Below are 24,727 nucleotides of genomic sequence, written 5' to 3' on the forward strand. Positions count from 1 at the left end.
GACTTACCTCAGCTCTTAAGGTTTTATAAACCTAGGATTTTAAAGCAGATTATCAGGGTAGTCTGGTCTGACAATCTGTCCAAAGACAACCAGCAACAGCGGAGCACACTTTGGTCACGTGAACCCCCTTTACTAAGACGATTTATGAGCCAGATCACAAATTTGACTCTCTTCATAGCGCACACAGCATTACGGTCATGCCTCATGTGTTTGTAGCTTTCAAAGATGTGTAGATTTCTGAAGCGTGTGTGTTTTTAAATCACAAATGTATTGCAGCTGTAAATGAACAAGGGTAAAAAAAACACCCGAAAATGAAGCGCCAGTTCTGTCAAGTGTACTATTTTCCTGAAGGTGTGAAATTGGATGTGGCGTGTAATGTGAACGTTATGCTGTTATTGCTGTGGAGGTTATATCCTTCAATTAGTGTCACTGATCAGCTTCTGCCTGCAGGCTCATTCGCGAGACACATCGGTGCAGAGAAAGCACGCTAACGCTCAAGCCAATAAATCATCCTTCTGCTCCTCCAGCAGCTGCACACTACACCGTCTGCCAGACAGCAATTTTATAAGGGATATAAAGGAGGATAAGAGCTGTTAGTGCGCTGGATGTTGAAGAGTTTGTGTGTGCGCAAGAAGCATTTGTTTTGCTTGAGTGAAAAGGTGGCAGAAACTAAGATGTTTTTAAGACCATGAGAATTTTGTTTATTCTTTTAGAAGGTTGTTTAATAAAATGTATCAAATTGATTTATGTAATGTTCACATCAGGATAGCATTAAATGAAGTGGTCAGAATGTATTTATATGGATTTTAATATTCTGTGGAAGGTGTAGGATCAAAAAATGTTCATCCGATCAAAATGTTTGGTCTGAACATTATCATAGGATGTACCTAGGGCTGGGTGATTCTTTCGATTAATTATTTATTTTTTTCCAATTAATTCTAATTTACGTTTTAAGACTATAAATTTTTTTATTAAATCGAGGTATCGCAATCTTTTTAATAAAAATATTAGATACATTATAATTGCACCTATGCGCTTTGGTCCACTCTCTGTATTATGCTGCCTGACTGCCTGTCTGGGTTTCAACCATGGTAGTAATGGACTGAACACAGGGAGACTGGACAGCCTAATTTAACCCAAGAATGAATTTGTGGACGTGCATAGCAGAGCTGGTGCAAAACAACAAATACAAGCATTTAAGTGTCTTAAGTTGTGTATTTTTCTTTTGTGAATACCTATCATTTGATGCTCTTTGGTCCACTCTCTCACGTTGCTCCAGTGCTGCCTGATGAGGGGATTTACATTTAGACTAATGCAACGATTACAATGATACATGACTTCACGCTTTACTAAGTCACGTCTGTGTGGATTATGTCTAGACATATTCCCTTTATCAAGTCGATCAACTCGATCTCTCAACATGTATGAAGGAGATAAAAACCTGCCATATAAAAAAACGCACCGCTCTTAGTTTGGTTTGAACACAAGCAGAGGTGAGCAGCCGTAGTAGTGAAAATTTTAAGTACCCGACACCATTACGTCAGTAGCGGACCTAGTTGAAACCATGGTTGAAACCCAGACAGGCAGTCAGGCAGCGTAATACAGAGAGTGGATCAAAGCGCATCAAATGATCGATAATTAAAAGGGGTAAAAAAGAAAAATAGAATAACATCTCTAAAGCCTGAAACAGTAGACAGACTGGTCTTCCTCTCAAGAAGCCTGTAAGGAACAGCTACATGTGACTTATCAGCAACATGCTTTGTGTTTGCACGATGGTCTACAAAGTGTTGTTTTTTTGTTTTTGTTTTTTTTAAGGTTGTAAATTTGCTGAACTTTTTGAGTTGGCTGATGTAATGTTTACATTGGTTAAAATGGTTATTTTCTTACTATATATTCAGAACAGAATTATTCAATGTTTAATTCAAATTGCACAACATTTACTTTGATATTTCATTCAAATCTTCTGCAACAATATTTAACTCGTGAATTTGTTTTACATTTTATTTACACCTTGTTGATCAATTTATGTATGGCATTGCCATTAAAAATACAAAATCTGGTTCCTTACCTAGATGGTTTTTCAAGTTACTTATAAAGAGAATGTTACTGCAGGCATGTTGTTGTAATATTTTAAGTTGACTAGTTACACAAGAAAAAAATCGAAATCATAAATCAGTCAAACTTTATGAAAAAAAGCTAGATTTTTTTTTTTGCCACATCGCCCAGACCTAGCTGTGCCAGCCTATCAAAATATGTAATTGCATGCCTCTGAGGACCCTGTTTGTGCAGAAAGGACTATGTAATCGGTGTGTTCATGGATGCTGTTTATACAGAGAATGGCAGGCAAACATCGACAATTATGATTATGACTGTAGATCAATGATAGGGCGAAAAAGCCTATTGCAGATGTTTTTAATACTGTAACATCTGCAATTATATAAAATAAATAAATAAATGCAACATATATGAACACATACAGACCATTACAGTTGCCGGTATGTTATCAATTACAGAACAACTACACACAACATACATTTAGTCCTTATTTGGGTTCAGAAACAACACGTAACATATAGCCCACAGTCAGTGCAAACCTCTCATCTGTATCTTTTATCTTCACCAGCACATTTAACCTCTGTTAGAGAGTAATTCCATCATTCCGAGTTCATAATAGTCCAAAAGATGACAATAATAATTAAAGATGGCAGTTTGTTCATGTTTTAGGTTGCTGAAACAATCATTTGCTTCTTTGTTTTTTCTTGCTTCACTCTCGTGTTTGTCCGTTTCTGAAAGCATCAGATGTCAGAAGCACTTCAATAATCCTGTGCACGGTATTATCATCAGCTCAAGAAGTCCGTTATTTCAAATGTAGATACAGACGCAAGTGAGAAAGCGAAACCACTTGTGCTTTAGATGGCCTTGTAAACAACTACGGGGCACAGGGTAGATTCTGCTATTCTTCTTAGCTGTGTGGCTAAGTTTTGTTCATCAAGACGATGACAAAGGTCGTTTAAGCTCGGGTCGACCCTGGCTTGTTATTATATTTATATATTATTACGGGTTAATTGTCTTGGCTATTTAAAAATGGCAGTTTGTTGTTTTCTTTCTCCTGCTTGTCCACGAGCAAGTGATGTATCTCTGTAAACCAATAGCGTTCAGCCATGTGTCTTGCTCTGCCTTTTGGTACCCTTTTGTTGAGCTGGGTACCCTTTCGAAAAGGTACCCAAAAAGTGGTACGGTACTCTTCACATTTATGTACCTTTTGACCGGGGATATGGCCATAAAAGTGCACCAAATAGTACTGTACCACTCATTGGAAATGGGCCACAAGATATGAAGAATACTGGGGAAATAAGTGACCTCCACTGATTACAAAAAATACAATGGAAGTCAATGATTTCTTTTTTCTAACATTTATCGATATATTTAGTTTAGTTTTGTACAGAAGAAATAAAACTCAAACAGGTTTGGAACAAGTGGAGGATTTTCATTTCTTGGTGCACTAACCCTTTAAATCGTTAAAAGGAATCTATACTAATACATCTGTTTTACATTAACGTATTGGTTAGCTGCTCACTGACGAAGAGCTGTGTCTCTCAGCATTACAGTGAGAAGCAGCTGATTCAGTGATGTTGACGGCATCAGTCCGCTGAGCTCGTTTTGTTTCCCTGCGGCCTCCTGCTTCCTCTGTCACAATGAGCTCAGCACTGCAGGGGGATCCACTTTCACCCAGCAACTGCTGATGTGCTGATGCTCACATTTCAGCCACACGCGCTGTGATTATCTGTTGAAGAGAGCAATCTGCCCTTCACATCACCCTCTGCGTCCAGACTGCAGTGATTTTGCAGCTCGTCTGTCCTCTCTGTTTTTATAACCATCTTTAATAACAAACGTGTATTCTAGTGTCTCTGAAGGCTCTCAAATCAAAATATGGTAGATATTTTTGACATCATCTTTTGTACCACTTTGTTTTTTGTGTGTGTATCATGTAATGCTTTTATAAATGTAATGCTTATATAAATTTTTATGTTGTTTTTAAATTTGCATAACCCGCCCATTATTCACTTGCATTATATATGAATATGAGCAGAAGGATGATGTTAGAAGTTCAACTTTTAAACTAATCGACTTGAGGGAGACACCTATTGACTTAAGTTTAATTTTTCATTATGAATATTTATATCGACCCGTTTTGTAGAGATGGTCATGTTCCTGAATTGCAGGTGTTTCGAAAGCTTTTCAAAGCATGATTCCAAACATTTATGTCATGTGACTAACATTCAAGTGACGGGCAATTTGGCTATCTAGCTCAACAATTCTGGACAACGGGGTCGAGGATCCATGTGCAGTTTATTTATTGCCCGTTTCCACAGAGTGGTACAGTACGGTACGGTACAGGTCGGTACGGATCACCTTAATCAAGCTTGCGTTTCCACTGCTAAAAGGGTACCAATGGTACTCTTTTGGTGGGCGTTGTGTGCGACCGAAAGTTTCAGTCAACGTCATTCTCGCTCGAGGAAATGTTAAAATAAAGCTGTAAGGGTCGTTCACATATCATATGAGAAGCAATTCTCACAAAACAGATGCTTTATACACATAAAAACTTGTGTATAAATGTTCATTACTAACCTTTCTATGAACATGATTTGATTATAACTGCAGATCAGTGATAATTGGAAATGTGAAATAGCCTACTGTAACGTCTGCAGTTATATAAAATAAATAAGTGCAACATATATGAACACATACAGATCCTTACAATCTCCAATATGTTATCAATTACAGAAAAACTACACACAACATACATTTAGTCCTTATTTGGGTTCAAAAACAACACGCAACATATAGCTCACAGTCAGTGCAAACCCCTCATCTGTATCTTTAATGTTCACCAGCACATTTAACCTCTGTTAGAAGGTAATTCAGTCATTCCAAGTTCATAATAGTCCAAAAGGTGATGAAAATAGTTAAACATGGCAGTTTGTCCATGTTTTAGGTTGCTGAAACAATCATTGTTCTGGCTTCTCCTTTGTTTTTCGCACGTTAGTCTCGCGTTTGTTCATTTCTGAAAGAATCGGATGTCAGAAGCACTTCAATTATCACGCGCACGTTATTTTCATCAGCTCAAGAAGGTTGTTATTTCAAATATAGACGAGCGGCGAATGCACGCAAGAAAGCAAACCGATCCCGCTATAGACGGCTTTGTAAAAAACTACGGAGCACAGGGTGGATTCTGCTCTTTTTCTTGGCTTTGTGGCTATTCATCAAGACAACGACAAGGTTTGTTTGAGCTCAGGTCAACCATGACTTGTTATTCTATGTTTATATTATTACGGTGTAATGTCTCGGCTGTGTTTTTAAAAATGGTGGTTTCTTTGTTTTCATTCTCCTGGCTTGTTGCAGGAGCGAGTGACGTAACTCTGTAAACCAAAAGCGCGCAGTTGCGCATCTAGCTACGCCTTTTGGTACCCGTTTGTCATGCTAGGTACCCTTTGCAAAGGGTTCCCAAAAAGTGGTACTGTACGGTTTGCTTTTAGATATCTTTTGACAGTGGAAATGACCAAAAAAATGTACCGAACTGTACCGTACTGTACCACTCAGTGAATACGGTTCATTAGCTACCTATTAACTGTGGAAATGGCCATAAAAGCATACCGAACTCAACCATACCATACCGCACCACTCAGTGGAAACGGGCAATATAAAATTAGTCAGACAGGCAACGGTTAAAACAGGGGTAAACTGATACATATAGGTAATCCAGAATCGTAGTCACAAACAGGTGAATACTCAATACAGGTGGCAAGGAATCAAAACAACAAAACAAGGCAAGGGTTCAAAACACGGCTAGACTAGACAAGACAAGAGAACACTTCGTAGTGTTACAAGACAACAAAAATCAGCAAAGTCTGTGTGTTTGTGTGCTGTACATATGGTCCATGTAATTAGTCTTTGAACAGCTGTGTGTGTGTAATCAAAGAAGAACCGGAACGGGTGTGAGTGTGTGGTGCATGACATGATTTGTAGTTCCTTTGTTTGTAGATTTGTAGTTCTCCAGTGATCTGTATGGACTAGATTGCTGGTGAATGTACCAAACACGACACATGTGGCCTATTTAACATGATTAAAAGTACATAAGCTGATGTTGTTACTGACATTCATTTTCAAACCGTTTTCCAGATCGGAGTTAAACTAACTGTCGCTGCTTTCAGTAGTATGGCAATGAGCGTCACGTAAAATGGTATCCAAACTCACATTGGTAACACTGAAAATAGCACATGATCGGTACCTGAGGAGATAATTGTCATTGTTGTGTATGGTGTTGTTTTGCAGCAACATTTTAAATTTTTGTTTCTAAATTAGAAATTTCGCATGTAGCTGTCGCTGATAGGACAAAAACTAGTTTTAACATGAAAAAGCTAGCTTTAATAGATATATTTAATAGAAGGGTATTGGGGTGTTTCACAAGCGGTTTTATTATTTTAAACCATTTTCTTTTGGACTCTTGTTTTGATAATGTACTACTGATTGTATGACACAGCTTTCCTATTCCCTTGTCAATTATCTTGAGTAAACCGGGTTAAACTAGCTGCAGTGATTGTGCAGCGCATCTGTCCTCTCCACTTTCAGAGCTCAAAGCCTTCAGTCAACACTAATGAGCTGCTGAGAGAAGTAAATGCCACCACACACACACACACACCACTGCTGTGTTACGCCAGCCTGCGATTCTGCCTTTAAGCTGGCGGACAGTTGCGCTGACACATCACACATCCTCAGAGAAATACCAAATAATTGGTTGTTGTCTGGCCTTGGTTTTATTTGGTGACTAAACAAAAGTTCTCTCTGTCTTGTTTTTTTTCCCATCTTCACAGTAAATAAGCACAAACCGTGGATAGAGACCACGTATCATGGTATCGTGACAGAAAACGACGACAAAGTTCTGCTGGACCCTCCTCTGATAGCCTTGGATAAAGATGCTCCTTTGCGCTACGCAGGTAAGATCCTCCATCTTCTGGTCTCTGATGGCAGCCATTTTGCTTCCTCATGCTTTCTGAAACTTAAAGGGGTATTCACATAAATCAATGAAAGTTGTGTTGTTGTTTCTTTCATTAAATGTTCATTTAGTTACTTATTTTTTTAACAAATGTCTTGTAGGTTCATATTGTTTGTAATGGAAGTGAATGGGACTGTAAAGATTTAAAACAAACAACTGAGCAAACTAACAAATAAATAAGTAAAACCAATTATATATTTGTGCCTTTGATTATATACTATTTATATAAATTTTTCTTTTTTTCAAGACAGGTTATATCTTAAAATGAGAAAAAAATAATTAAGTTGTTCATTTTCTGAGATTGTCCCCTTTGCTACAGCGATATTGTCACAAATGATAATAATAATCATACCATAAACATGTTATTACTTTAAAATAAAATAAACATTACTAAAATAAAAGGAAAACAAAAATGTTCATTTCTAAGTTTAGTTTAGTATATTTAGTTTAGGTCGAGAGCTACAAAAAAAACTAAAATTAAAACCTCATAAACAAATATAAAACACACACAAATTTGCTTAATTTAAATACAATTTAAAAACAAAACTAAATTGAATAAGCTGAAATATTGTTTATTTCTTCTAACTGGAACATTTCTCACTTTCATTTAATTATAGTTCTAACAGAACTCAAATAAAAAATATAACTTAAAGTTATATAGATATTTTGAATAAAGTGTATAATATTTAGACAATATTGTCTGAATTAGTTGAATTGTGAACGTTGAAAAGTACAGATGGAAAGGACTTCAGTGGTAATAGTTTTCATTTTCAGCACTATGATCCACTAATTGCAGTGAAATCCTGTTTGGAGAAAGAAAATCGATAGAGGAACACAGACAGTGATGAAATGGCCTCCACAGAGTCCTGACCTAAATATTATGGAGTCTGTGTGACATTACCTGGACAGAAAAAGAAAAATATGACACTCTAAACCTAAAAAAAGATCTCTGGAAAGTGCTAAAAGAAGCCTGACATTACACAGCAAATTATTTCAGCAAATGTCAGAACAATTAAAACAAAAGAGTTGCCAAGGGAAGCCACATTAAACATGGACTTTTGCTTGAAGAGGTAATGTTGTGCTTTTGTTTTGTTTTTTTTGGAAAGATTGCCTATATTTTCTGTTTATTTATTTAATCTAGCTGAAACATTTCACAATATCATGTAATTGTAGTTCTGACAAATAAAAAATAAAGCTTAAAGTTATATAGATATTTGATTAAAATGTACAAATAAATGTAAAGCTAACTATAAAAATACCTACTATAAATGAACACAAAAACAGAACATCTAAAAAATGGAAGTGAAAATATTGGCAAAAAAATTTAATAATATATAAGCGAGACTAAAGTAGCTATTTTGCAATGGCTCTCTGAAAGTTGGCAGATTTCTGACATTGTTTAAAACCCCACTAGTTCTTTGTCATTTGATACTTTAAGATTATTAAACAGTTTATATATTACACCCACTAGTTAACTGATTAAAAGTAACAAAACTTGCTTGGACTGTGATGGAATATATAAATCATGGTATTGACAGAAGAGTTTTTACTTTCTAAAAGTCATCTTGTGTTCATTTAGTCAGCTAGCTAGTGTAATTAAAGCCTTCAGTGAATTTGTTTTCAATCACTTTTCTTTGGACTCTTGGTTAAATAATGCACAACCGATGATATGACAAAGCTTTCCTACTCCCTTCATTGTTTATTTGTTTCATTATCTTCAGTAAACTGGGTTAAACTTTTAAAATAGCCCTATAATGAACCATAATTACATTTTGAATAAAAAAGCTAATATCATCAGTCTGCCTGTTGAACTTAATAATGCACTGATGTGATTGGTGAAGGCAGCTCTCGATGCTAAATGGTTCATAGATATTCTTGCGGGCTCTAATAGGTTAATGATGCTGTTTGTTTCACTGTGTTATACTTCAAGACTTAATATTTACTCATACGCCTAGACGTGTAGATGTAGGCCAAACTCAATATTTAAAACACCACTTCCACTGATATAAAAAAATTCAATAGTCAATATTAGAGCTATTAAAAAACACATGATTTATGGTTACACTTTGCAACAACTCCACAATGTTACCAAACAATGTATAATTTGAATGTGTTTTAAAGGCTTATATAAGCATTGTAAGCCAGTTTAAAGCATTTGGGCACAATAAATAACAATATTTGTAGCTTTTATGAAAGATTCATTGTATTTATGAATATATGATGAAGATGTTATTTTACATTTGATTATTCAATTTGTGTACCTGAATAGTGGTAGACTCCCATTAAACTATAAAGCACTATTTATTTTATATTTCTGTCTTTGCTCTACTGTATTTCTCAATGCTTGTTATTTATTTAATATACAGTACTGTGTAAAAGTTTTAGACCAGTATTAAATCTGTTGTTTCACTGATGGCATAGTGGATACATGTGTCCCTTTACCACAAAACCATCATATAAGTCAAAAGTGTAAATTGTTTTGTCAATTTTTTAAAATTGAGTGTATATTGAGTGTGTCTTTCAGTTGATGTATGGTTTGCTGGGATAGTTAGGTTGGAGTTTGAATTATTTTGGTTTAATTGTTTAAGACAAGGGAAAGACTGATGAGAGAGACTGTTTGTCCTGATTTGAGCTGCATTTCTACCAGTGTTGTTAGCAATATTGTCTGAATTGATGGAATTGTGAATGTTGAAAAGTACAGATAGGTTTTAATCCATTATGCCATTCCATCTGGAAAAGACTTCAGTGGTAATAGTTTTCATTTTCAGCACGATAATGTTCCACTAATTGCAGTGATATTCTGTTTAGAGAATTCTGTTAGAGAAAGAAAACTTGTGAAATGAAATGGCCTCCACAGAGCCAAGAACTGAATATTATAGAGGCTGTATGAGATCATCTGGACAGAAAGAGAAAGATATGACATTTTAAACCTAAAGATCTCACATTAAACAGGCTTTAAGAGGAAATATGCTGTTGTGCATAATTCTTTTATTTTCTGTTTGTTTTTAATAAAGAGACTGATTGTGCCAAAGTCTTAGGCTAACAAAGCTGGTGTAGTTTTTAGGACTTTTGCACAGTACTGTAGTTCCCAGTATATCTCAAATACTTCAGAAGTATGATTTTTTTTCCCCCCAAAGAGAGGCATTCAAGTCATCTGGTGAAATTCTACTTAATTTAATGTGTGTCACAGAAAAATAAAATATTACAATGTAATATTTTCCAATATTGTACAGCCCTAGCCAATATGATAAATGGGAATGCAAAGCTTTTCCCTTATCATTTCCCGACATATTGGAGATAGTCAGTTTGAGGATCCAATTGAGGTACTTTTAAGCATGCTGGACTAATAAGTTCATATTGAATCAGTACAGGCGATCCATAAACCTGCCACTTTTAATAAATTGCTCCTCTCGTTGGCCAAGCATCTGCTCTCCAGCTCTTCTGATACCAAGATCAATGACGTCGGCTTGTTTTCCTGCTAAAGGGAGTGTGCAGCCTTAGCATTGGCCATTTTTAATCACTTGGAGATTTACTTTGACCTCATTTCAGATCTCAGCGGTCTATTGTGAACGCACTCCCTCGTTCTCAAGGTTTTAGTTCTCTCCTGAATATGGGACACAGCTAGCAAGCTAACTTTTGGGAGAAAGATTGGTCCGCGTGCGCTAATGTGGTTTACCTTGGGTTATTTGTATATTTCAAAGCATTTGGGTCGTTATTCATTGCTAATCATCCCCCGATGTAGCTCATAAATAATATAGGATTTCTCCATAAGGAATGGTTTGAGCGGGCTTTGTTTGTGGGAGCCAGCAGACATTTGGCTCACTGATTATATTAAGAAGCTGTGTTAAATTCACTTTGAAGCATCACATGGCTGCGTGGGTGACTGCTGCAGTCTTGGCTTCTCTGCCAGTCCTGCTCGCTCAGGACATGGTGCCATGCTGACTAACTCACTTTATTCTGATCAGGAAGCTTGGCAGAAGCTGTGGAGGACTGTTGTGGCATTAAGATTTGGTTAAAGCAGAGCAGACTTTTAAAAGGTTGTTGAGCTGTACAAGCACTCAAGTATAGCTTTGATTTTGGTGTCCCCTATAAAGTTACATATATAAAATATGCACATAAAAGCATATTAAATGTTTTACAGTACCTTTTACAATAACTTAAATGTTTGACTACCATCCCACTTATAACAGATATTTGCATACAAAAATTGTAGCAACGTATTTGTTCTAAAATACTCAAATGAATAAGGGATAATATATGAAGGGTTCAGATGCAAAACCTTCTAAATCCATCAGACCTCTTTTTTTTGTAAATGAGCATTTTATTTATAGCATCAGGCTCCTATAATTGGGATCAGACGTTTCATTTTATTGTTAATGATAAGGTTATTAGCTAGTAAATAAATACCTTTTTTTCAAAAATGTCACTGTAGACAATTCTTTGCTTTTTAACAAGGTAGATTTTCTTATGCATCAAAACCAGCTAATTCCACTTATGATTTTTTTGCAAAAACCTCTACATCCACCTATTAGCACAAGACAGTGTAATTAGTTGAAAAATCACTAAAGATGCAATTAGAAATTATTTCACCAAACATAAAACACCTAAAATTTAAAAACACATAAATCTGTCAAGTAAGCGGTGGTTAATTTCGTCTCCTGTTTATCCTCAAAACATCCATGTGGGATAAAAGAACGACACCTTAACTTCATCTTTTGTGAAATGGAGTTGCCATTTAATGTATAGTAAATCGGACTCATTCAAACTAGCGTCTCTACGCAAAAAAAACCCCGTTATGAATGCATGTTACACTTCCGACTGTACATTGTGTTTTCTTTTTCTTATAATGCACAGAGTTTGAGGTAAGGGAGCAGAATAAAACAGTCTCCCCAAGAAGCTGGCGTATCAGCGTGCCGTTACATTTAAAAACATATGATTCGATTCGCACCTTCTGATTGGTTTTCAGGACGTATCGGCTTTTGCTCTCAAAGGCAAGTGGCGTTTAGAGGCTTTTGCCAACAAACTGTTACTTTTGAATAGGCTGAAGCTGCGATTTTTAGATGATTTGAAGCAAAAATATTTGTTGAACGTGTACTACGTGCCTAAAGCATTCACTCAGTGTTTTTAGCTCATTTTTAGCGGAAGTGGCGTTTAGCAGCTTTTGCATCTTAACTCTTATATTTTTAATTATTAAAAACTGACAATCGAATGAGACCTATTGATGTACAGTGGCAAAGTATAATAATTGAAAATTTAAAAGGACAAATAATTAATTTTTCAGGCTGTACATTATGGACTCTTTTTAATATTTCACAAAATATTTTTTGTTCTAAAAAGGCTTGATCGTATATATAACTTAAAATACTGTCATTGAATTACATTTCAGTAGGATGTCTAATGTGTTTCATGATAAAAAAAACTAAACAAGGCACATTCTAATATATAAGAAAACTTCTTGAAGTGTAGTTTACTCAAAAACGAAAATATACTAACTACTTGAGTATCTTTCTTCTGTTGAATACAAAGGAAGATATTTTAAAGAATGCTGGGAAAAGCAGCCATTGACTTCCATAGTGTTTTTTTTTTGTTCCTACTATGGATGTCAATGGCTGCTGGTTTAACTAACATTCTTTTGAATATCTTGTTTTGTCTTTAGAAGAAAGAAATTAAAGTTAAGAACCACTTTAGTGCGAGTAAATTGTGAATACATTTTCATGTTTGGTGGAACTATCTCTTTAAGTCAGTGTTTCTCAATCATGTTCAATCACCACCAGCTCTGCACATTTTTCATGTTTCCTTGATCAAACACACCTGATTCAGATCATCAGCTCATTTGCAGAGACTGAAAGACCTGTAATGGGTGTGACAGACAAAGGAGACATCTGAAACATGCAGTGTTGGTGGTACTCCAGGAACGTGGTTCAGAAACACTGCTTTAAGTAATTATAATGGAAGTTTTTTTAGTGAAAGTGCAAAAGTTGCACAGTTTTTCTCTCAGCAGTAAATGCTTCCTGACTTACAAACAAACTAAAGTGTTTGAGAGGGGTCAGAGTAGACATTGTTTGGAGTCAGTCAATAAAGACCGTAGACTGGCATTATGCAAGCGTGTTGTGAATCTACATGGATCAGTTACAGAAGTCAAACTGGAATTGCTGACGACTCATTTCAATATCAAATCACTTTGCAGGCCTTTTACATTCACCAACAGCTACATAACTCACTGCATGAAAAATAACTTTTGAAAAACACTTTTATACACTGAAAAAAACCTTTTTGGCTGTCACAATTTTTAAATGTAAAACTTTAAACAATTACACATTTACTTTATGTAATAAATGAAGTGGAAATAGTTTTTAAAGAATTTTTTTGTGGACTTGTATTTTTTTGTTATTTTTTTAGTATTTTAGCATAGCCTGATACAGTAAAGAATTAAAAACATACACATGAAACTCATACATAGACATACGCATTACTGATTAGTGTTCAACAGTCTGATTGACTGGAATAAGAGTTTTTGCGCATATTCCGCTTGCATCGAGGGATTCTGTATTTTCTGCCAGAAGGTAGAAGATCATAACATGGGAAGAGTACATGAGATATATTCTTTTCGCTTTATTCAAAGTGCATTGCTTGTGTAGAGTCAGAGTGCTGGTAAAGGTTTGAAGACCTATACTTTTCATAGCAGTTCTAACAAAGGTTTTTTATTTAAAAATGTGGATGAAAACCACACTTGATAACACTCTTGAATATGGACTGATGCGAAAAGATACACGATTTTCTTATCAACACCATAAAATCATTATCTTTGCAAAAAAAATAAAGCTTTTGGTGGAGTTTTTCACAGATCCAATTTACATGAGTGTCCTGTGTAAGAGACCTCTCTATGTTCACTCCTAATTACTACAATAAAAATTACAACATAATGTAATGAATTAACATTTTAATTGAATTCATTTACTTGAATTATTCAAATGTTTTCTAATGATTGCAAATGAACATGGTAAAATGAAGTAAATGTTAATAGTACAGTATTAATGTCGTCAGCAAAAACAGTTAAACTAACTGTAACTAATAGGATTTTAATATCTTAGCGCCGATAGCCTAGTAAGCAGTGCCCTGACATATCGAGGCAATACACTTCAGGCGTCCTGAGTTCGTGTCTCAGCTCATGGACCTTTCCTGATTTCCCCCTCACCCTCTCTTTTCCAACGTCACTTCCTGTTTATATATTGTCCTGTCAACAAAGCCAAAATACTAAAAAAAAAAAAAAAAAACTAAATTAATTTAAATAAATCGAATAAAAAATTTAAAATAATCGATTCACTTTTACTTCATTTACTTTAATTAAGCATTTAGTTAATTTCACATAATATCTACAAACTAATTTTACTATTCTTAAGTTTTGTGCAAAATGTTTCGAGGATTTTATCAAGTAAATATCAGTGCATGTAGTCTATATAAAGAAAAAAAGTTGGTTCAAAGGTCGCAGTGTCCTATTAGGTGCAGGCACACAGCACTGTGATTGATGTTCTGCTGGCCTTTCATAAAGCAGCTCCAGTTATCGATTTCCTCCGCAGACATGATGTAGTCTTTAGAGAGCTCTTACAGTCAGTCCCATCAGTGGAGGGCCGTCCAGTGCCAGCTTAATGTCAGTTTCAATATTTCCCATCCACCCATTGGCCATAAACTTCTTCAGACAGCTAAAACTAGGTAAAAAATCTGAAGCAAATCAAATAAACAATTAAGCCCTTCCGTTAGCCTTGTTTCTCACGTCTCAGCTATTGTTACGTCTTCATTGATTCCTCCGCGCAATATAGCAGTCTGAGGGAAGGGATCAATATTCATTGTGTTTCGCCTGATGGGAAATGGAGGGCGATTGGAGTTGGCACTTGGTTGGCAACGGTCTGGGTTTTCGGGAGGAGTGTTGGGGATGTACAGTTATTAAAGCCTCAGAATGCACTGATGAGGCACAAAGCTTCCTCCGCATGACTTGCTCTGAACAGCGGATCCTAATGGAAAATCCATCTCTAATTGTAGGGGTAAAAACGGGGTGGATGGGGCCACTGATCTACGGGTCAAACTGGACTCTTAGTAGCTAGCCAAGCAGAAAAGATCCCAAAGGAAAAAAGCCTAGACTTTTAGTGTTGGTCAGGTTATGATAAATGGCAGTACCCTTAAGGATTTTTTTGGCTAATCTTTAATGTTTCATACAGTTTCACCATTCAGTATTTTAACCCTAACAGGGAAGCTATGGCTATTTGCTCCTGTGGTCAAGTCTGTTTTTTGGTGTTTCTGTGCCTGTTAATGTGGACTCATCAGAGTATATTTGTGCTGTTGGCAGTAATACAGGGCTCAGAATACCTTCAACATGAGCAAGATGCAGATGTACAGATGTGCGTTTTCTCATTGCAGTGCAGATTGTGTCACACATTTGCAGTGCCAACGAGGGTAAAAGTAATTTGTGCTATAGGGCTAGCTGATATAGGCCACCGTCCCAAGGAAACAAAATTCCCCCTTGTTCTTAATTATATTCATTATAAATAGTTCAGAATTTATGCATTTGAACATAAATAAGGGACGAAGGGACAAAGCCAAAGGAAAATTAATGAATAATAATATGTTTAAAAGCTTGTTTTAATTATTCTATTGTATTTCATTTTCTAATTATTTAATCATTTATTCAGTATTTATTTAGTTTCTTAGACACTAGACTTTACTTTTACACAGCAATGTTTTTTGTGTTTTGGTAAAAAAAAAAACCTCTAGGCAAATGTTAATCATCAGTATTTACTTTTTAATATTTTTCCATTTTAATAAAGATGCAAATCATTTTAATTGTAATTTAATCTAACTGTTAATCATTGTATTTTTTTCCCTGAACAAATTTTTCATTTTTGATTTATTTAATTTTATTAGTCGCACTTTATTTTGATGGTCTGTTTTTTTAAATAGAAGTTACATTGCATTTACATGCCAACTAATTTTCATTAGACTATAAGTAGACTGTTAGGTTGGGGTTAAGCCTGGTTTATATTCGACGCGTCCGCTAGTTCACTTGAGTGCGCGGAGCGAATATGATGTCATCGATGTGTTTGTGGAGGTTCGCTTTGGGTGCTCGCGACATGATTTCGGCTGGTGGAGCGCATGATTTTTTTGAGACTCGATCGAACAGCGAGCACGGGACCGCATTTGATTTGAGTTGAATATGAATCACTTTGAAGAGATTTTGTCTGAAACGGGTACTGTACGTACATCTTTATGATCCGTGATCATAGAGATAACCAGATGATCAATAATGCTTGGCTAGAAATTGCAATAGCCATGGGAAAGAAGGAAAATTTTTGTTAAAAAGTTTGGAAAAACCTGAAGGATAAGTTTGTTTAAGCCAAAAGTGGACATGGCAAAGTGGAGACCCAGTTACACAAACACAGAACAGTTTTTCCACCAGTCATAGGTTTTTCTGATGTATTTATTACAATTTTAAATTTAAAACAATTTAATAGCAACAAAACCATAATTAAGGAACAAATAATTTCTTTGATAACTGGAAAGGAGTATTTGAACCTATCGGTTTACAATATACTGATGCCCTGTTTTTCTAGACTGTATTGGTGATAATGGTCAGGAATGTTGGATCATTATTGCCTTTTTAGCATATAGTATAGAACAGAAACTAGCCAGACAGTAATGTGTGAATTGTGAAGCAGGCTAAATCTAAAAAAAAAAACATATTTTTTTGTGTACTTGTTTTGCTTTTATTCTTGCCCTAATAAAAATATATATTGGTAGAGTAACACATGTTCTGACGTAGATAATATTTTAATAAACTTGTCCGAGATATGAACAAAAGCAAGTGATGCTTCAAAGTTTGATTTAAAAATAATCTTGAACAGTTATAAAAATCCTTATAATCATTAAAATAATGTATGAAAATAATTTGTTTAAAAACATTGAACGATATGACATAGTTCCGGAAACTTTCTACTTCTCTGTTTATCCATCTTTACGGTCAGTTTCTTATGACCGCCCCCTGTCATTTTAAAGACTATCACAATGGCGAACGTGGCATCTATAAAAGCCTCATCCGTTTCGTGAGGTGCGCGCGCAGTCAGCGGAGGTGCGCGATGCGGCGTCAGGCGAAAGTATAAACCCAGCTTTAGGGTTAGTGTAAGTTGACATGTACTTGCTAAGTTTCTTATAGACAGTTAATTGTCTGTTGAAGGAGCAGTATCAACAGATATTAAGCAGACAGTCTACTAATACTCAAACAGATCATCAAAATAAAGTGTTACCCTTTTATTTTATTACTATTTACTGTATGTTATACCTCCTGAATGAACCTTTTATATTGGTTTGAATTATGAGACATCTGGAAAAACAAATGTGTTTCTATTTATATCTTTAAAACATGAATTTATATTTAAATTATTTGATTATTTTAGTATGTTGCATTTTAAATAAATGGACTGAAAAGCACTTCAAGTCATTTATGCCTTCACATTTATGCCTTGTTTAATTTTATATTATTACAGCAAAATGATCCTAAATATTCAAAGTATATCAGTCCAAAATCAAACCAAAAGTGCTACAGGGGTCATTAATATGTCAGTGCTGTTTGAATAAGGGATTGATAAGGATAAATAATGAAATAATAAGTCTAAGTCACTCTAAGTATGTGAAAAAATGTAAAAGCCTTTATTAACATGGCTATTTTATAAAACAGCAGCTATGCATTTCGGCAACACTTGCCTTCATCAGGGTAGATGCCCTGATAAAGGCAAGTGTTGCAGAAATGCGTTGGTGCTATTCAAAATATATCATCCAGCCTTAAAATCTGTACCAATGCAAAAAAAAGTCTTGTATAAGGTGTTCTGAGTCCTGGACTGCTTCTGTAACATCTGTCTTCTCTCTTTCTTGTCTCTGTGTTTCTGTGCATCTCATTCTTTCTCTGACTGACCTGGGTTTATCTTTTCTCCCTTCTCGTAGAGAGTTTTGAGGTGACCTTCACCAAAGAAGGTGATGACAGGCTCTTTCTACTGCCTTGTAATCTGTTTTATTAACCCACTAACGCAAAAAAAACTAAAGAAATCGGCACTTCACACGGAAACTCCTGTCATGCTCTTTAAATCCCAGTTCTTCTTCGTCTTTTCTTTTGGTTTTTCGTTATTTTTCTCTCTCACTTTTGAATTTGTTGGAAATGAAAATTTAGCAACTGGATGACAAGTGTGTTTGTGGGGATAACAGAGTCTAGAAATATCTATGCATGAGACATCCATTGAAGTTTGCAGACCCTAACAGTATTTCAGCTGCAAAACGGAATAAATAAATGGTAATAATGTACCAGATTCTCAGGGGGGTGGAACGCAAATCCCGACGTCTTAAAAGTGTGTTTTCTTAGATATCTTTTGGGTGGTTGTTTTTAGCGCAACCCATCTCAAGTTGAGTTCTTACTCTGAAACGAAAACGCTGAGATTGTTAAATGATGCAAACTCTCTGCTGTCTGGTCTGTGGTGTGGTTTGATCTCTAGTTTGAGCCTCTTTTCTACAATAATCTGAAAAACACAGCATGGCAACTATACTGCTGGTAGATGTGGATGTCAAGCTAATGGATATTTCTAACCCCGGCTCTCATCCAGCCTTTAAGTTTCACTGCCTCTGCTCCTCTCTGTTTTCTTTTATTGTTTCATCCTTTCCGTTTTTTTATTTTTATTTTTTGAAGGTTTGAGAGACAACATTGCACAGGAAGACTTCCTTCACACCAAAATCTAGCTTTAATAGGAATTCTAAACTCCAAATGAGGGTTATTTGCTTGTTTTTGTATATTTGCTTTAATTTGTGAATTTTTGGTAGGATGCTGGATCTCTGTCATAAATCCTCCTCATCGCCCCATGAGTAACTTAACATTTTAACCTTGCTGTCCTGTTTAACTGTGTTACTTTTAACCAAAATTCAGCATTAAAGATCTTTGAAGGGTTAGTTCACACCTGAATGGATAATGTGCCATCATTTACTTGCTCTCATTTCATTCCAAACCCATAAGGTTTTTGTTAATCGTCGTAATACAAATGAAGATATTTTGAAAGAAATTTAAGAGACTTATGTTCCTTTAATTCCTGATGTTTCAAAAGGTTCAGAGACTGTAAAATAAAAAGAAAAAATAAATCAGTTCAATATAAAGAAATTTGAAAGATGGTTTATTTCTGCTGGTTGAAATGATTGAAAACGGACCTTTTGCTTGTTTAATATTATGTAACTATATTATATGAATCTTTATCTAAAAAACATAATTTTTTTAAAATAAAATTATCAGCCCAACATATTAACCCTTTAGGGTGCACTCCTTGAAAAAAAAAAAAAAACATTTTAGCCAGCGTCTTGCATTGAATAATACTGACACAACTCTGATAAATGTGGTTAGGATAAATGTTAAAGGGTTAAAGACAGTAAATTGTGGATTATTTCTACTGGTTGAACGAAAAAAAAATTAGAAAAAAAATTCAAAACAGCAAAAACAGAAAACATATTTCTTGTGTAATATTACTTAAAGACTGAAAATTGTGGTTCATTTCAGCTGGTTGAACCACTTCAGATGCATTTGTACAAAATATTAATTGAAAACAACACATTTGCGGGTTTAATATTACTTAAATATTCATAAATATATCAAGCCTTTTTCGCTTCTCTAACTTGAATTATGTGGGCTTCTATTATAAATTTCTTTGTTTTATATGCTTATTGAATGGCATAATTGATGTGAGCACAGACATTATTAAACCTTTAACCTCTCACATGAGCACATCTGTTTCCTCGCTATATGCTATATGCTCGCTATACGCTATAAGTCGATTACTCATCTGTTTGCACTTTGTAAACATCAGTGAAGAGCGATTAAACTGATGACCGTCATGTCATTTCTGTTGAGCACTGGTGAATCCAATGGCAAATCAGCACTGTTTAAGAACGTGCTCAGTGGCGCTGAAATGTTAGTGGGAAATGGACGTTTTTTTTTTTTTTTTTATTTCAGTACCGAAATTCAGTATTGTGACTGAAGTTTAATAAAGTGAAATAATCAGTTCATTAACTTGAGTTTGATAAATGGCATCTAAAACGTGTGTTTGAGAAAGAAAACGTTAGCTAACTAGTGCAATTTCCCTTAAAATGAGGTCTGATATCCCTTTTTATTTTCCCTATCCATTCAGAATGGACCTTCGGTCACTCTGAAGGCGGTGAAACTATAAATTTATCTCACTTTCTCTTCACTGATAAGATATACAGCCAGGTACATAATGTTCCTGTGTGACTCCAGGCAATACTTTCGGGTTTCTTCCCACCGCAACCTCGATTTCTCTTTTAAAATGGCGGCTGCGTGAAATCAGTCTATTGAAGCCTTCAGTTTTTCTGCTTACAAAGTCCGCCATTTAAATAACGTCATGACCATAAATCGTATGTATAAATGTATGTATGTATGTATATGTATACTGATCATATAAAGCGAAATCTGTCATATTTCAATAAAAATATCTTCATTTGTGTTTTCTTATGGGTTTGTAATGATGTGAAGGTGAGCAAATACACATTTTAATTTTAGGATGAACTGACCCTTAAAATACTATATTAATTATAACTGTTCATTGGTTCATATCATTTCCTTTCTGTGTTTGTATATTAAGTATTCCTGTGAAATGCCTGTCCGCATTCTGGGTTTCTTACTGCATGAATGGATGCAATTTGATCAAATGGCTTGGACCAGACACTCAGTATACCCACCCCCCCTTTAACTCTCCCTTCCACTTCCTAAAAAACTCACCCCATCCCACAGTGCTTCTGGCTTCCTCCACAGACACCTCCACCTTCACCTCCCCTCAGTGTTTTTCAATCCTTTTTGGCTGCCAAACCAACTTTGGCTGTTCTTATTTAAGTGTGGCGTGTTATTGGTTTCATTGTGGGTTTTCTTTTTATCTCATTTGCAGCATCTGGTTGCTTTGGCTCACAGGTGGGCTTGACTAAACATGCATGTGCCCGTTTGCAGGAGAGATCTGCGGCTTCAGGATTCATGGGCAGAATGTGCCATTCGAGGCGGTGGTGTTGGATAAGTCCACTGGGGAAGGCGTGATCCGGGCCAAGGATAAACTGGATTGTGAGCTGCAGAAAGAGCACACCTTCACCATCCAGGCCTACGACTGTGGAGAGGGACCCGACGGCGGAAACATGAAGAAATCTCACAAGTGCGTATATTGTTTGGATACACAAGTTGATTGAATAAAGAGTAAAGATGGAGGGGATAATAAATTAAAGAATATCAAGATGTGTAAAAAATATTCTACGAAACACATCAGTGTGCGCACATCTTGGAAAATCTTAAAGGCAGGTACTTGATTAAACCAATAAAAAAAATAGGCACACTCCCACTTTAGCTCTCAAAAGACAAATTTAATTGGACAACGTTTTAACATGGTCTTCATCAGGTCACACAAGAAATGCATGAGAATTCAAGATATAGTCAAACTCTACACATCACACCTGCATACAATAATCACCCTAATTACCCTATGAGTAAGTAAATAAATACATAAGTTGAAACAAACAGAAAATGACTACAAAAATAATATACCCAGCAAACTATTTTGTTTAATAGACGCCTAATAGACATCTAAACGTACATAGCTTGACCAAAACAAGGCTAAACTTGGGCTGTCAGTGAAAATCTAATAGACATCTTAGAATAGCTCAAAACTAGATGGTCATTAAATAGACAGATTAGACAGACTTTATATGTGTAGTCACATATAAAAGCAGTCATTTCTTTTTATTTGATGACTAGTCTAGTTTTGGCCTATTCTTAGACATCTATTAGATTTTCACTGAAAGCCCAAATTTAGCCTTGTTTTAGCCAAGACGACTATGTTTAGACATCTATTAGACATCTTTTAAAAACAAAATTGCTTGCTGGGCACAAAAATGCATAAACACATACAATTGAAATCAGAATTATTAGCCCCTCTGTTTAATTTTTTCCCAATTTCTGTTTAATGGAGAGAAGATTTTTTCAACACATATCTAAACATAACAGTTTTAATAACTAACTGTTAATAGGGTAATTGGGCAAGTTATTGTATAACGATGGTTTGTTCTGCAGACAGTCGGAAAAAAATATATAGCTTAAAGGGGCTAATAATTTTGTCCATAAAATGTTTTTTTTTTAAATTAAAAACTGCTTTTACTCTAGCCGAAATAAAACAAATAAGACTTTCTCCAGATGAAAAAATATTATCAGACATACTGTGAAAATTTCCTTGCTCTGTTAAACATCATTTGGAAAATATTTTAAAAAGAAAAAAAATTCAAAGGGGGGCTAATAATTATGACTTCAGCTGTATATAATTATAAAAAAGATTTCAAGTCAAAATCCAAATTTAAACCATTAGAAGCCAAGGTATTTATTGTGCGAATATAAAAAGCTTCCCTCTGCAGTAAATGATCTTTATCACTGCCCCTTTTAGGTATTATATTTGAAGAAAGATCAAATATATTCTAACCATAAATGTTTGTTTATTTAATTATTTATTTATTTATTTTGTTTTGCCGCTCTCTACTCAAAGTCCATTTAGATCATGTGTAAATGAATCATCCATCTGCTAACAGACAGGATCTGCGTCACTGCTGTGTGCTTATTCCCTCACATCCACTTCTAGTTTATTAATCAGCCTTTGATGTCCCTCAGGGCCACCGTCCACATCCAAGTGAATGACGTGAACGAGTACTCTCCAGTGTTCAAAGAGAAGTCCTACAAAGCCACGGTGATCGAGGGCAAGAAGTACGACAGCATCCTGAAGGTGGAGGCCGTGGACGCCGACTGCTCTTTCCAGTTCAGTCAGATCTGCAGCTACGAGATTGTCACCCCGGATGTGCCCTTCACCATTGATAAGGATGGTAAGTGACTGCCAAAACTCAGCCTGAACAGCGATATTGACTTCTAGGTCATTGTTATTCATGCGCATATAAAAATTGATTTGTTCAAACAAGCCGTAGCACTCTAATGTTGACGTTAGCCATCTGTCACCTTGAGATGTGGCCGGAATTTAAAGACTCCCTAAAGTGATTTGGAAAGCTATGTGTGATGTAATTTCAGCTGAAACGTAATTACAGGGTGAGTTATATGAAGTAGCTCCTCCCATGTTTTAAAATAGCCAATAGCGCTCTGTTTATATTGCAGCTCTGACTATAATAGCAACGCTAGGTTTGTCTAATTGTTTCTTTGCTTTAAAATACAGCATACAGTGTTGAATTCTATTGGGTCTGATATGGTATGTGGTCTTCGCTGACTTGCGTAAATCATCCGTTCTGTATTATCATGTCTCTAGACCAGTGCAGCCTTTACTTTGTTAGTTTGTCGGACTTTATTTTAACCCAGGCTAATAGTAAATATGTGCCTCAGCCTACATTTCATGCTAAACATAAAATACGTTTCTCATGGTACATTTTGTTGCACGTTTCAGAAAACTGATTCACTAGAGGGCGCTGTCTACATATTTTCAAATCATGTCCACAAGAAGGTGGGGCTTGTTTTACAGATCACATAGCACAGTGGTTTCCAACCTTATTCAAAGCACTGACCAGTGTTCATATTGTTCTGTTTGTCATGGACCGGGTGGGGTGAGGGGTGTTGGGGAGGTGTTGTCAAGCATTTACAATTTAGAACAAGAATTTGAAGGATGTGGAATGCACAGCACCAAATCGTGTCTTCTGTGCAAGTTCAAATTGAGCGGGAAATTTGCGTGAGGTAAACAATGTCAGTAAGTGTAAAGAGTAAACTAGAGAGAGTGAGTAGATTTGGAACGCACAATAAAGTGGTACTGCATATAGAGTAATTTTGTGATCTTCCTATCCATGACATAGCTAACAACTGACCTAAACCCAACCAATAATGACTTTAAAAGCAAATGTAAAAGAAAAAATGCATTGTGACCACATAGTTTAACCTTGATTTTTACATTGGAATCATGGTTCTCCTACTGAAACCCAAACAAAGGTAGCCAAGGCTGCATATTCGACACAAATCATGGACAACATTAAGTTGTTTTGTTTTAGTTTTTTTGTTGTTGTCCTTCATCTATTGATATGTCCCTATAAATATCATTAGTGTGAAAAGGAACAAAAGTTGTTGGCATCATACTGCCCTGTAGTGTTCATTTTACCCTAGAAACTGCAGTCAATTGTATGTTTAATTATGTTTTTACAAAAATGTAGGCTGTAGCATGTATTTCTAATAAGCCTGTGTTGCTTCATTCACCCCAAAGGAAAGCACATTTACTCTGTCTCCATCATTTATTCCTCTTAGAATGTTATTCACCATGTAGAACAGGCATCATTTTGAATGTCCTAGTTGGCTGAATGCTGACTATGTGTGTGTGGTTATTCAGTGAAATAATTTTCCCCCCTCAGTGCTTGCTGTACAGGTGAGTGCACTTCTCAGTCGCCTTTTGGGTTCTTCTCCATATTATTACAACCAATAAATGTGGAGTAGCTCTCTTTCTGCTAGCATTTATTATTTTTTAATAAATGAGAGTGTTTAGGTTTCATTTGAAAATGACCACTTTCTGCTGAAGCAATAGATTCAGATATATTTGATTGGTCAGAGGAGCCAATGAGAAGCTGAAGTTTTTTTGGTGATAT

The 24,727-nt window shown here is 35.6% G+C and overlaps 1 protein-coding gene across 4 annotated transcripts in view; it reads left to right on the forward strand.

Moving 5' to 3' along the window:
- Positions 1-24,727, forward strand: part of LOC130217191 (calsyntenin-1) — a 74,049-nt gene that overhangs the window by 25,893 nt on the left and 23,429 nt on the right. For 2 of the 4 annotated variants that reach the window (XM_056449248.1, XM_056449251.1), the window contains exons 2-5: positions 6,873-6,995; positions 18,041-18,070; positions 21,084-21,279; positions 22,776-22,984. In XM_056449248.1, coding sequence (XP_056305223.1) covers positions 6,873-6,995; positions 18,041-18,070; positions 21,084-21,279; positions 22,776-22,984 — 558 coding nt within the window. The remainder of the gene's footprint in view (positions 1-6,872; positions 6,996-18,040; positions 18,071-21,083; positions 21,280-22,775; positions 22,985-24,727) is intronic. The other 2 variants (XM_056449250.1, XM_056449252.1) reach the window with 1 other exon arrangement.

The sequence above is a fragment of the Danio aesculapii genome, chromosome 23 (genome assembly GCF_903798145.1).
Source record: "Danio aesculapii chromosome 23, fDanAes4.1, whole genome shotgun sequence".
Lineage (NCBI taxonomy): Eukaryota > Metazoa > Chordata > Actinopteri > Cypriniformes > Danionidae > Danio > Danio aesculapii.